The following is a 15,242-nucleotide window of genomic DNA, read 5'->3' on the forward strand; positions in this document are numbered from 1 at the left end:
CACTTATTTCTAGGAAGAACCATAGTTAGCAAAATGTGATTCAGCAAAAAAAAAAAAGGGACGGCAAAAATTCGAGTTTAATACGGTACTAGTTCAAAAAAACTATAACACAATGAAATGAGTTTAGAATTTTGTCATTTACAAAAAAATTTTTTTTTGGGGGGGGGGGGTAAAATTGGAAAGTTGGCTTAAAAAACGTATTTAAAACATTTAAACTTGTTTAAAACGTTTGCCTTAAAAAACCGGAGTTTTATTTTTTGTAAATGGAGTTTTAAATGGCTCACTGCCATTTTTATTTTTTTTTGAAAAAAAAGCCGTTTTAAACAGAGTTTTGCTAATTGTGGGAATAACAATTGATACACATTCCCTTGTTTCAGTAATGGCACTCCACTCTTTACTTTGATGTTTTTTAGTTAGTTTTTAAAGGTTAATATATTTCTTAGGATACTCCAACAGCCAATGAAATAGGAGGGGTTAATAGAGTAAGAAAAATGCTTAATAGAGTGTGGAGCACCAAGGGGTGGATATGTTAGTAATAATCGATGTGCAAATTTGTAATTTAGAATTCAAGATTACCTTGTAACATTTTAATTTCAACTTTGGAATCAGAAATCGACAGTAGCTATTTACTGCAAGAATTAAATGTAAGCAAATAAACAAAGTCGTTAGATCACTTATCGAGTTGAGGCAACCCAGGTTTAGAAGAAGTTTTCTTTCCATATGAATATTCAGTGAGATTTGCCTTAGAGTTAAACTCATAGGCCTTAGATTTCTGTTTTTTTAAACGGTTTTCCTCTTCTAATGTAAACAAACAAGTCTTGAAGAGAAAAATTATTTTTGTCATGCAATAATGTGTTGTAAATGAGCAAAAGGTCATGGAAATCCTACGCGCACGGATCGTCCACTTAGGTCCGACGGGCTTTTGGTCTTACCACACGCGCGCCGCCCAGCCTGGCTCGGGCGGCCGCGCGCGTGGGCCCAAGGATTTTTCTTTTTGTTTGTTTAATTTTTCTTTTTTTCTTTTAATTGTTAGTAATAATCGATGTGCAAATCTGTAATTTAGGATTCAAGATTACCTGGAATCAGAAATCGACAGTAGCTATTTAGTGCAAGAAATGTAAGCAAATAAACAAAGTCGTTAGATCACTTATCGAGTTGAGGCACGAAGGATTTTCGTTGTTATATCTCAAGGATACAACAACTCTTGCTCCAGAGGTGTGCACTCACACAGCCCGGATGCCTATCAAACTCGCTTATATGTGTTAGAAAGCCTTGATCAGATAAATAGTTACAGTCGATTTCCAATTCCAAAGTTGCGAGATTAAAATGTTACAAGGTAATCTTGAATCTTAAATTACAGATTTGCACATCGATTATTACTAACAATCTTAAGACAAATCTTTTCAATCTGTGATCTGTAATTATTGGGTAGGATCCCTATGACATCTTGCTTATTTACAAGGCTAAGAGAGTGAAAGTATATATATGGCCACTCTCATCCTCTTACACTCCCATCTAGCACTAAAGTTTTCTCATGACTTTAGTCCTTTTGGAGGGAAGCCCAAATACTTTGAATGAGAAGCCCAAAAGCATAAAGCAAGTCTCAAAGAAGGACAAACATACAATGACTAAAAACACTCCATTGTAAGTTTGAATTACAAAAATACTTTTTTTTCACATAAAAAGTCAACAGGATATATAATTTCATAAAAATGGCAAGAAAAATATAAGAAGAAGCATCCCTTCATATGGTAAAAAATTTGACAAGCCCTAACTAAGCACATCCCTTATTTCACTAATTGCACTCCACTCTCCACTTTGCACTCTTTTAATTAGTTTTTGAAGGTTGATATAAATTATTAAGGGAGATTTGCTAGGGACCATGGCCGAAGGAATTTCGTGGTCCGGCTGTTTGCATGAGAGAGCAGCCATCTCATATGAATTAAATTAATGAGGCAAAATCCGAGCCTATGTGGCTGCTCTCTTGTGCAACAGCCGGTTCACGAAATGCCTTCTGTGATGGTCCCTAGTAATTCCCTTAATAAGGAGTTTTTATATGGTGCCCGAGCATGAATGAAGTCCCGTGCAGGTGGGACCGCGCTTGATATTTGATCCAACTGCGGTTAGATCTGTTAAGATAGAAGTTTAACAGGAAAAAGGGGTTAATAGTGTTTGAGTGCCATTATTAAAACAAGGGGTAGGGATATCATTTCCTATAAATAAATGGCAATATAAACAAAAGAATACTCAATCCCTTCGAATGGTAGAAAGTTGACAAACCCTAACCAAGCACCTCTCTCTCTCTCTCTCCCATCAACCCCATCTGGGATTCCACGTGGCGTTTCACAACACCTATCTCTGTTCCAATTGGGGTATAAATCCATCCATACACCTGGCAGTTTTTTATGCTAGAGAGAGAGAGAGAGAGATGGAAGGCATGTGGGATTGTTAGGGTTGATTTGAAAGACGGCCATACGTATGTGGTAAAGTTTGTTCTTGAGGCAAGACATTTAGAGGATAAGTTAGGGGAGTTTTTTTGCGCATATGTACTAGAATTTAAGGAGGAGAGGCTTTGATTTAGTACATCTCATTGGTAAGGACAAGTGGGTCTTTTCCTTTTTCTAGAGAAACGAGTTAAGGGAGATGATATTTTTCACCCCCATGCATTACACATGCGCTCCCCTGATTACCTGATTTGACATGAACAGTGTGCAACTTTAACTCTTTTCCACGTCGGATCACTTAATAAGGGGAGCGCATGCGTAATGCGGGGGTGAAAATATCATCTCCCATGTGTTAAATGTGGAAAACATAAAACAGATGTGTAGAAACATGTTTGTTTTTGTATTCATGAGTAGACATTAAGTTTCATTAGCTATGAGTTATTGTTATTTTGTTAGAGAAGATTGAACATGTGATCTTGACGTTTAGGCAACAATCAGTACCTTCTAATTGGGTTAATCTATATTATAACTAATGGGAAATTTTTTTGTGTGGGCCCGAGGTTCTTTAAACCATTATAAACATAGAGGAATGAATAACTTATAAATGTATATGGGCTTGGGTGGCCCTTGAGAGAATAAAACTTGGCTCCAGACTGGTTCTGGACGAACTTTCCTCCAGACAACAGCAAGGGGTGTGGAAATATCAATTCCTTCTGAAAATAAAAACTAGGCATGTATTTGATATTTCCACACCCCCTGCTATTAGAGGGCTGGAGGAACCCCCTCGAGACCAGTCTGGAGCCAAGTTTTGTTTCCCATGCTCTGTTTGGATGCCGGGTTTTTTTTTTTCCTGGGATTTATGTGGGTAAAGGTAGGAGACAAAAGAGGGGACAAGCATTAATTAGAGAAAGATATTATGATGAGTGGAGAGAGAAGGTAGAGAGAGAAAGAGAGAACACCCTTTTCAAGACAAGATTTTGCTGATGTCAGCAAGAAAAAGCTGATGTGACCACTAAACCTTTACCCACATAAATCCGGGGAACAAAAAAAACCTAGCAACCAAACAGCTATTTAATATCTCATACATGTATGTTTTTCTTACACTAAGACTCTTACACATGTTAATCTATATTTGAAGCTGCCTAATCTAATCTAATCTAATCAAATCAAATCAAATCAAACCTTGGAGGAGTCCCATCAAAGGCTGTAGGGATCAGAGTGCCAATCAAGGGCTGCTGCTCTTTCAATTTACATGGATGGCTACTTTTGTAATATTACTAAAACCCAAATGCAAATAGGTAACCCAAAAATGCTCTATTTAAGGCACAGAGATTTTGTTGCAAACTTGCAAGGCTTAAACCCTACCCGCACGGGCCGCCCCTCTTCTCCTTTATTCTCCATCAAACCCTTAAACCCTAGTTCATTTTTCCATCCGCTCTTCAGATTCCAGGGTTAATAGGTAAGGATCCTTGAAACCCTATTCTTTTTTGTTCGTTTATTTTCATTTCTTTCTTACCATTTTTTGTTCTCTGATGTGTATGAGATTTTCTCTCTCTGATTTTGCTATTTTTTATCTGTTAACTATGATATGAAGTGTTTTGATTCGTACCCTTTGATTCTGTTGCCTGTATTACAAAGGGTTCATTTTGTTGTAAATTGAAATGCATTGTTAGATCATGTTCTACACAATCTCTTTACTTTTTTATTTATTAGAATACAACTTCTTAAATACAAGCACAAAGGTAGTGTCAAAACACTAGACTATCTATACACTCACACTATACAAAATTAACAACTAACACCCACAACCCTAAAATACATAACCATATTCTTACCACCCCCCCCCCCCCCCCCCCCCCCCCCCCCCCTTTAGAAACAACCTTGTTCTCAAGTTATCAGAGAAATATTTTACTCTTCCAGGGCCTCAAATCTCATTGGTCATGATCTTGTTGAACAACATATTTAATAGAGTAGTGCTAGGGAGACCGAGAGCACGACAGAGAAGGGGACCGAACAAATGGGTTTTGGCCACAACATCATCATGACGTAAGGCCGACCCTTAGGAATAGGAAAATCTGCAAAAAATGTGTTGTTTTTTTTTTTTTTGCACACATGGCACATTCTTATTGTTGGGCTCTCCCATTGGTTGTACTCTAGGTCTCTATATCATTTTCCTATTTAATATTATACATTCATGTTCTTCAAAAATTACAGTTGCGATCTTTCGAGCGCCACTTTCAAATTCTGTTGTGAACTGTGATCAAAGTTGGAAAGAAATATAATTTTTCTTTGGGCCTCTCCCAACCAAAATTTCTTCCCAATTTGTTAGCACAATCTTATTTGCATACCCTATGAAATCTTTTCAGCGTGACCACTACTAATCAGATCCAACTTTGTATTTAGAATTACTCATTTCATTGAGCTGAATCTGTCCTGAAATGTGTGCTCATTTCTCTCCTTCCAAAGGTTCTACCAAACAGCTATCGCTGTCATCTTCCAAATGAGTCTGTCCATACTTCCTCCACCTTGCACAACACACATTTGTTTGCTGATTGGAATTTCCTTTCTTCTTTTTTTTAAAATCCTTTCTTGTGTATTAAACTTCTTTAAGACCGCCACCTTCTCTTGTCATTACATACATATGATACATAACAGCCCTCAAGAATACAGATTAAGTTTAGTATATTATTAACCTCATTCTTCAAGGTTCCTAAAATTTTAGCATTCTTATGTTTTACTAACCTAAAGCGCCTCGTAAAGACTCAGCACAAAGGGACATCCCCTATCCAACCAGCTACCCAAAACCCTTAGTCTTTCCATTTTCTAACCTAAACGCAACCCCAGGCTTAAACTCATCAACAATAGGATAAATGGACTTCCAAGCTCATAAGCCTTTACCTCTACTTAACTTTTTGACTTGCCATGAGAAACTGTTCAAGAACCATTAGCATCTTTTGATTTCAAAACATGTTTGTGTTCGAGCTGCATCTGCCAACTTTGCATATGCAGCAGGTAGCATTTATCCTTTTTAATCACATTTGGAACAATTTTGGATAATTCTTAGGTCCTGAGTTACCATGTTCTACGTGTAAGTATATTTAAAAATGTACCTGCTCTTGACTGTACCAGTGCTTAAAAAACTTGAACTTGGGACAAGCACTCAGCCAATATAACATCGAGTTTAGTTGGTAGAGTCAACGATTGATGTGGTCAGGCTTCGTTGATTCGGGCTAGTCGAAGGTACTTTTGATCAGCTTGGTTGGGTCAAGTTCTAGTCAACTTGGGTGAGCCAACGATTGACTCAGGGAGTTTTCAGACAGTGATTTGGACAAATGACATATTTGGGGGCATTGCTAGGCTGATCAGTCTTAAAGCAGTGGTCCCAACACCCAAAGTTGCTTGTGAAAATTTATGTATCGTGCAAGTGAATCCTCTTTGACATGATGCACCTTTTTTATTTGCAATTTGAACCCTCTTTGGATCAACTCTATCTAGGAAGTTGTAGGAAACAACAGATATGAGATACGTGTCATTATTTTCATTGGCATTTCTGCTATGCCAGTGGGCCTCCACACTTACATTATTTAAAGTTTAAACCTCACACACCCTGCAAAGCCTCTTTGATGTTCACGGGCATTTCTACATGCTGTCTTAACAGGTCAAAGTACGAGAGGGTGGCGGCACCTTATTGAATTCTTAGTTTATAAAATTTAAAGATTTAATAGAAATCTGTACGATAAAAGCATGTTTAGTGTTTAGACATCCTCCTGGCATGTGCATGCTAGAAACTGATACACATTTACTTTTCTTACCTCATGCTGGATGGGAAAGTGATATTGGTATGTTACTTTTGATGTAACATTCTTGATGGGTATACCATAAAGGGTGACTGAGTTGTTCCAATGTCTAAGAACTCAAGATACAAAAATTTAAGATCATTAGAAAGTCTCACACACAATGTTTGCAAATATTGTCCACGCACTTTTGATGTTAATGCCAATTCATCCGCCCCCTCTCTCTCTCTTTATAATATAATGTAAATGCCTTCCATTGTTTGCTGATTTGGGTATCAAAGGTGTGGATACCTCGAAAGTTTAGACATCGCCTGCTTGTGATTTGATTTAATGATATGTCTGAGACACCTGGGTGCAAATAATAAAAAACCTATTTTAGTATGATCTATAATGTATGCCTAATTGTCTTGGCATGTGCCTGATGCTTACTTTACTGCTTGTTGAATGATATCAATTGTCTATATTCGCTTAGGTTTTTATTGTATATTGGAAATTTTCAACTTTTGTTAATGTTTTATGAGTTAATGAAAATTCTTCTATTGTATTTTGAAATGTCTCAAGTTATCGTTCATGATTTATTAGTTCATGAGAATGACACTTGTTCTGCGATGTTCGAATAAGATTTATTGGGGACTAAGAATAACTCAACGATGTTTAAAACATCAAACCAAAATTTACAAAGTTACAAACAATAACCGCTCACGATTCATCATATCAATATATAGGTTTATCTTTTAGAGGTTTTATATGAGGTGTATGCATGTAGCATTCTTTACAAATGCAACAGAAGCTTTTCAACCCTTGGATTTAGATCCAAGGATTATCAATGGTACCTTTTTTAGACTGTTGTCTGAAGAGAAAAAACAGAGAAGGGGATGAGATAGCTGCTAACGCTACTATACTTGTAGGCCTGCCATGCCATTCCATGAACACCCCCCCGGGCCCCGCGTGCGCATCTACAACCAACCCTCTCCTCCCCAGTTTCATCTCACCCTTCTCCTCTTGGTCTCTGTGTGTGTTTTCTCTCCTTTGCTCTCAGCCTCACAAAACATTCACACGTCTCTTTCTCATTTGCGCCTCTCTTCCAGCAGAGAAATTGCAGCAAAAACAAAATCTAATAACTAAGAATTCAATATTGTGACATGTAGAAAAAAATGCTACCTCAACATATCAGATTTACGAGTACAACTATGCAGGTGCAGAGCTTTATAGAGCTGCCGCTCTGGACAATCCCGAAACTCTCTAAGTATGTCAACATGGTCACCCTTGTTGGTGTTTTGAGCAGACTGTGGTCTGAGTTGAGTGTTTGCGGTCATGGATTTTTCATCTGATTGCTTGAAAAATGTGTGAGAGATCCTATGATTGGGCATGTGGTTTTTTTTTTTTTAGATTATTTTTATACAGTGGAATTTTGTTTGGTGATTTAGGACCTTTTTCGGGTACCACCAAAAACAACCTTTATTTACAAATAAGTTTATTTTGTGAACAAAACTAAGGGCCCAGACATCTAACTTTAAAAAGTATCTAAATAAGTAAATCATGAGATTATTTGTGAAGATTAAACCCCTTTTAATTGATGTGATTATTTGTGAAGGTTAAATGATGAGATTATTTGGTTAGACGAGTGGTGTGGTCACCTTTGAAATTGGAATTCTCGGCCCTCTTCATGTGGCTTCTAATAGAATGCCCACAAAACAATCAATGTGGCTGATTCTTTTTGTGGACATAATGAAGTGGTTATGTGGAATAAAAATCGGTTGCTTTTTTACCCTTATAGGTAAAGATTAGGCGAGAATAGATTTAAAAAAGGCTTTTTGCCACCACACCGCGTTGTCTTCATGCAGGTAGGAGCCAATAAAATGATTTGGAAGTGCATTCTCTTTGTAGCCAAGTGGTTGAATTGTCCAACCTTTTTTCGTATAGGAGTACCCGTGTTTCTTTTGCTCCCCATAGGGTTATTGCCTTTTTTTGGACAATGTGCCTTGAATAGATTCTTACTGTGGATAGCCTTCACAAGCGACAAAATGTTATTGTTAATCTTTGCGCTCTTTGCTTAGCCGATGTTGAGTTTGTTGATGTCCTTTTTTTTTTCCATTGTAGTTTCATGCGTGAAATTTGGTCATTCATTTTCAAACTTCTCGGTGTGATTTGGGTCTTCATGATCTTATTGTGGGTAGAGGGCGAGCCTTGGCGCAACGGTAAGGTTGCTCCATTGTGACCTGGTGGTCACAGGTTCGAGTCACGGAAACATCCTTTCTGCAAAGCAGGGGTAAGGCTGCGTACATCTAGCCCTCCCCAGACCCCGCAATGGCGGGAGCCTTGTGCACTGGGCCGCCCTTTTTTATGATCTTATTGTGGGTCTTTTTAAAGTCTTGAACTTTTACCCCGTGTTCTTCCAATGGTAGAACTCTTTGGAATCTTATTTTTGTAGCCTCGCTTTGGCTGGCCTGGAAAGAAAGGAACAAAAGAATTTTCAAAGGGGTATATAAAGGTGTTCGTAGCATTCAGAGACTAATCTTCTCTTTAGTGGTTCATTCGGTGGCGGTGATGACCCTTATCTCTGCATCTTCCTTGACCATGCAGATGTAGGAAGGAGTGCCCTCATCCTAGGTGAGGACGTCCTCCTCTTGGTTAATGAAGATGGATTTCGACGGTTCGTCTAGGCAATCCGAGTCCGAATGTTATTGGGTCTGCTAAGGGACTCTGAGAGGGAGGTTATATGGGCTTTTTATGGGCCTATTGGAGAGAAGGATTCCAATGAGGCGAGGTCCAAGCACTTCTTACTGGAATCGGCTTCTTAGACTAGACTCTTTTGGACCATCTCATTGTTGAGGGAGAGATGGGGCCTGCTATCCTTAGAGGCCTGCGCTATTGAGGAAATTCTTGATAAGATTGATGGCTATGTTGTTGAGATCTGTCATGTTTGTCATTTTACAAACAGCAATGCGGATCTTTCTCGCTCGATCTGCAGTTATCAAAGTCGTGCTTTCAAATTTTGATCATTTGCCCATTGAGGAGTGCGTTGTTGTTGTTGCTATGTTCTATTTTTGGTTTGCTTCTTGGTTGTTGTTTCTTTTCTGTTGCTTTTAAACCTCCTCTTGTCTTGTTACTTCTTTTTTATGTTTACATCATTCAAAAGAGACTAATAATTTGGTTGAATATCAAATCTTTTATGAACATGCATCATTGTTTCCACTTTTCCTTTTGTTCATGAACAAGCAACACCAAGGCTTGTCTTTTCACACGAGATTACTTTTTGTTCTTTACATTTTATCAACATGTAGGATTAGTTCCGCTTTTTTGTTTTTACAAACAATAATGCATGTTCATCTGTGAGAGAACCACATATGAGTGTAGGTTTGATCCAAACAGATGGGAGTGGGATGACTTCCCAAGGAGGGAGGAGAGAATGACAGTGTATAGCTTGTCGTCTGCCATAAATGATAAAAGATAAAAAAGAGTTGAAAGAAGAAAATAGGCGGTGGTTGTATCATTTTCCATAATATATAACTAACCCTCTTGTAGTAGGAGAGGGCCGGGGGTGGGGGGGGGGGGGGGGGTCGGGGGGCGGCATGGAATGACATATGCCCTATCGCAGACCTACCTCTATTGTTGTCAGCATCTATTTCTTGCCTCTTTTTTCCCCCTCTGCAATCAATTTCTAAAAAAAGGTTTCATTTGATCCCTTGGACCTAAGTTGAAGGTTGAAAAGCTTACAGAATGCTACACAGTACACACATGCTTTATAAAACCTCATTGAAATATAAATCTAAATGAGGTTTATGCCCTATCGCAGACCTACCTCTATTGTTGTCAGCATCTATTTCTTGCCTCTTTTTTTCCCCTCTGCAATCAATTTCTAAAAAAAGGTTTCATTTGATCCCTTGGACCTAAGCTGAAGGTTGAAAAGCTTACAGAATGCTACACAGTACACACATGCTTCATAAAACCTCATTTAAATATAAATCTAAACATTTTCATCACCTTAAAGAAAAAGGATAACAATGAAAATGTAAGTAAAATAAATAAATAATGTAGATCTAATGAGTTAGTACCTTATCTAGCCTAATAACACACCTGTAACATAGATTTACACGTTTAAGCGTAGAAAGCAAAGAATTAAAGAGTTAATATTGTAACCCAAACTCCTATTCACTTGGATTTTAAAAGCAAGCTGTATGAAGAAAATAGGGTATTAGAAAGCCCAAAGCTACGATGTCGTGTATGTATCATTGCATATTGAACCACATTGTTCAAAATGCATTGTCTTGGTTGAGATACAGTAAACAAACACGATCTGGTGTGCGCATGAGACCTCCCATATTGTATCGTCCAATATGTCATGGTATCGGCTGTGATATATGTGAATATGCCCTTCAACGAAGAGAGAATACAACGTTGACTCATGAACCTTGTCTAGGCACCCACAGATGCATAAGGTTTTTTTTAATAGAAAGCGTGAACATGCTCCCTTATTGTGTTTCCCAGCGACTATTTGTGTGATGACCAAGTACTGTCTGTTTCTGGAAACACATTCATTAATATTGGTTTTTGGTATTCTTCTACATTGTACAGGTGCTGAAAAGATTTGTCAGGTATCCAAAGGATCATTATGGCATTCCGGAGTGGATTTGGGAGCCTTATCAGGCAGAGTCTCTCCAAAAATGGCGTGTCTAATGGTCCAATTCCTTCAATGTCCATGCTTAATGCTATTCGCAGTATGTCATCTTCAAAGCTTTTCATTGGAGGTATGTGTACTGTTTCTTGTGAATGGAAATATGGTATGCAGCCATGTTATGCAATTTTCATTTTATATGTTTGTAACTATATCAAGTAATTATGTTTATAACTCTGTTGTGTGATTTTCATTTGTAGGTCTTTCATATGGGACTGACGATCAGTCACTTAGAGATGCATTTACCAACTTTGGCGATGTTGTCGAAGGTGAGTTACAATTTTCATTGGTGCTTTTGAAGCAGTTTGTGAATAGCAATGAACTGCATAAAGAGCACATAAGCACAAACTAAAAGGACAAGTTGGATGCTCATGCTATTACAGTTTGGAATTCTATTTTTGTAGTCATCATGAATAATAATAAATGGTGTGATTGAGCCTCTAGCTCAATAGTGAAGATATGTCGCTCTTTGCCCGTCAGGGGTTCAATCCCAGCTTACCCACTCAAAAAAAAAAAGAATAATAATAAATGGCGGAACATGTACTCACCACACTGTTTTTTATGATATTAAAAGAGCCAGGTGATTAGCTTAAAGTGAATGAACAGTTCATGTGCATACAATATTGTAATCAAATTGTCCTTGGATATGATACAGCTAGGGTTATCACCGACAGAGACACAGGGAGGTCAAGGGGTTTCGGGTTTGTTAATTTTGCGAGTGATGAGTCCGCCACAACTGCTTTGTCTAGCATGGATGGCAAGGTTTGTGATCTTTTGGTTTAATCGAAATGAAATTACTGATTGAAGAATTCAGTGCATGCTTGCAAACACACCCACACACACTTGTCAGCAAAAGGAAGTAAAACTCCAACCACATCTAGGATGATTTTACAGTATGCTCTTTTGCCATCTCAGGATCTTGATGGACGGAGTATTCGTGTAAGTTATGCTAATGACAGACCTAGTGGTGGTGGTTTCCGTGGTGGCGGCGGCGGCGGAGGTTATGGCGGCGGCGGAGGTTATGGAGGCGGCGGCGGCGGTGATTACTAAGCATCTGATGGGGAGTCTCTCTCTGTAGGTACTTTGTTTTGATTAGTTTCTAGTATATTATCTCTGGATATAATAAGTATTGTACTTCTATTTTGTATTTGCACTGATGTATTTTTGAGGCATTATATGCTTTATTAGAAACTTGTGTTTGTTCTCCTCCTAGTGAAGGGGAGAGATCATTTCATGACTTTTGTCCTTGGGAATTTTTGGAGTTAGAAATGCATCTGTGTAATTTTTGTTCTTGTAGTACCTATTCTAGAGCTGTGAATATCTCAGTACTCCTTAAAATTGAATCATGGTCTTGCAAATGAAGACACTTGATTAAGGCAGGAATATAGATTTAGTACAGCCTTTCCTGCTTGCCATATATGTAGTGATAACCTCTTCATTATGAGAAGTTTCCAGGTCCCAAGGCAGGGCCAATTGTTACAATGAAAACTTGCCCATTGTTTTTCATCTTGTTCTCTCCTCTATGGAGGGTGAGCTAATATTTAGATCACTACAGAAATGAAAAAACTGAATTTCTCATTTGCAAAAGAAATTCAACCAGTGGTCCCTATTCTTCCAGCATCCAAGGCTCCTCAGCTATTTCTAATAGCATTTTGGATGCCTCGACAAACTCCCACTACCAACCCAGGGACTATGATCAATGAACTGTCTTGTGTAGATAAGATGATACGTTAGGATTCTGTTTTAGTAGTCTGGCTTCATAGGATCATGTTTGGGGATGTCAACTTAAAATTGAACACTTCTGGCCAAATTATTGATTGTAATTTTGGGTGTTTAAATATCAGTTTTTGGTTACATAAAGTATATACTAAGTGAGAATATTAGAAACTTTCTAATTAGGAGCTCTTGTTGTTCACATTGCTATTATATGATATTAAAAGAAGATTATATCTTGGCGAACGCCCATTTTATTTGTTGACATTTCTCCTCTATCCGGGCTAATTGTTAGTCTTTAGGAAGAGTTTCTAAATGATATATGGCCATGTTTTCCCTTGAAAAATGTGAGCCAATAGAAGTACCAGTGGGGCATACTTGTTCAATCATCCAAACCATTTGCTCGTAGGCCTTGCTAAAGATGGGGAACCCATCAAAGTTCTATCTCATTCGACGATTGTAAGCCTCCAATTTGTAGCCATCAAATGAACAGCTAATTACTTGTTCGATTTATCACCTAGGCCTTGCTAAAGATGGGAACCCACCAAAGTTCTATCTCATTAAACGATTGTAAGCCTCCAATGTGTAGCCTTAAAATGGATTGCTAAAAAAACAAAGGAAAAAAGTAATCATACGGAGAGCCTCTTTGAAATTTTCCTATAGAGGACAAGGAAATATATGGTTTGATGAGTGAGCCTCGCTTATATAAAATCTCATTAATGAAAAGAGATTTATTTTTTTGGTAGGTAAGCTGGGATTGAACCTCCGACGAAGATTGGTCTAAGAACAATGCCTCTTTACCAATTGAACTCGAGGCTCAACCCCAAGTCTAGATTTCATTACCAAAAGAGATTCTGTAGAACAGTTTTCTAGTAGAAGATTGTCTAAGAACAATGCCTCTTACCAATTGAACTCGAGGCTCAACCCCAAGTCTAGATTTCATTACCAAAAGATATTCTGTAGAACAGTTTTCTAGTAATGTCTTCTGCTATAGTCAAGTAACTCGTAATTGGATAATGAATATAATCGAGTTTGAGTCCCCTCGGAGTTACCCGATGCATGTGGTTTACGAGTGATTGCGTGAATCCGTAGGGATTAGTCCCGCCCTAAAATGGCGTGGGGATACCCCATGTCATCGGAGTATAGAACAACTAGAGCCTGCTTTTCCTCATTTATCCATATGTAGGACATGAGAGCTTCCAATATATGGTATTGAGTACATGGCAAATACTAGCAAGAAAGCAGCTGTTATGTTCCTTTCTAAAAGACGCTTATTGGCCTCCACTTCTGCCCCCGGTTTACTTGGTCACTGACCAAATGCTACTGCCAAAAACTTAATCGGATGATCCTAGGCGCTTGATCCCATCGTTAATAACTAAACCATTGATTTTTATAGTCCTTGATCTTGTTTGGAATGAGTCCTAGGCTAGCCGGGTCACGATCAAAGGTCTTGATTTCATGCAAATGTTCCCCTTCCGAGACTCTAAAATTGCCTCTTACCCTTGATTGTAAAAGTGAATTTCAGTATCTTCCTTCTCTTCGCTCCAATTTAGTTAGTCAAAAAGGCATTAGGTGACATGCTCCTATCTATCACTTCATTGTCCCAATAAACATGGTTATTCACTCTACAACTTTTTTTTGTTCACGTTAGGAAGACAAGCTACGTGTAGGGTGTTTCCTATGTGGCCTCCCTAGCCAAACATGTGGAATCCTATGAAAGGTGGAAATGTTTTTCCAAGAGAGAAAAATGGGTGAGAGGACACCAACTTAATAATGTGGTACTTACAAGAGAATTGTGACTAGTAGCCCCACCTTCAATTTCATTGATTGGGGTACCTTTCAAATATCCTTTTTGCACTTTCTTTCGTCTTTCTCAGGTTTAATACTAGCCGTTGAGAATAATTATTTTGAAGGGTACTCCCAAGTGTGGTTCTACCACTTGGTCTATCCAAAATGGGCCATCATTCCTTTAATCAGCCTTCCCGAGAGGGAAATTCAGTGACAGTTCACCTAGTTGCTCATTAAGGCAAGATCAAGCCAAGATTTAAAATATTTGTATTGGTCAACATATTGGTTGAAGGTCAAAACGATAAGTATTAGTTATATTGGCAATTAGGGATGCCATTTTTTTTTGGAATTCGGGTTGAGCTTTTACCATAAAATGGGGTTGGGTTCGGGTTTGATTCCGATTCAATTACGGGTTTTACTAAATAATTGAAGGGCACTTGTTAAGCATCATTTAATTGCCCTTGGGATCTTGAATTTACACATATTCTGAGGGAAAAATCTCAAAACATGTGTAAAAGTCTAAAAGTATGTGTAAATTCAAGTTCCCAAAGACAATTAAATGACGCTTAACAACTTCCGTTCAATTATTTAGTAAAATCTCAACCCAACCCGACCCAAATTGCACCTCTATTGGTGACACGTATTAGTCATATGTCGGTTTTATTGGCATGAATAAGGTGACATAAATTCTCATGATCTAAAAAATAGAGTGATACGTACATAATGATTTGTTTATTTCTATTTTTAATAATTTTTGATACATTCATTGTAACTTCAACAATACTTTTAGATTTAGACTGTGGGTAATTGGTTATTGGGTAACATAAG

General features: G+C 38.0%; 1 protein-coding gene across 1 annotated transcript; it reads left to right on the forward strand.

The window, feature by feature from the left end:
* Window positions 1–3,766: 3,766 nt before the first annotated feature.
* On the forward strand, window positions 3,767–12,209 carry LOC143860999 (glycine-rich RNA-binding protein 2, mitochondrial-like). The gene is made up of 5 exons (XM_077371880.1): window positions 3,767–3,903; window positions 10,814–10,986; window positions 11,114–11,182; window positions 11,569–11,675; window positions 11,829–12,209. Exons 2-5 carry the CDS (start codon window positions 10,851–10,853, stop codon window positions 11,961–11,963), a joined length of 447 nt encoding a protein of 148 aa, XP_077227995.1. The 5' UTR covers window positions 3,767–3,903; window positions 10,814–10,850; the 3' UTR covers window positions 11,964–12,209.
* Window positions 12,210–15,242: the final 3,033 nt, after the last annotated feature.

Source organism: Tasmannia lanceolata, unplaced genomic scaffold (genome assembly GCF_043159265.1).
Source record: "Tasmannia lanceolata isolate RefF3 unplaced genomic scaffold, GAP_Taslan_0.1 ptg000037l, whole genome shotgun sequence".
NCBI classification, from domain to species: domain Eukaryota; kingdom Viridiplantae; phylum Streptophyta; class Magnoliopsida; order Canellales; family Winteraceae; genus Tasmannia; species Tasmannia lanceolata.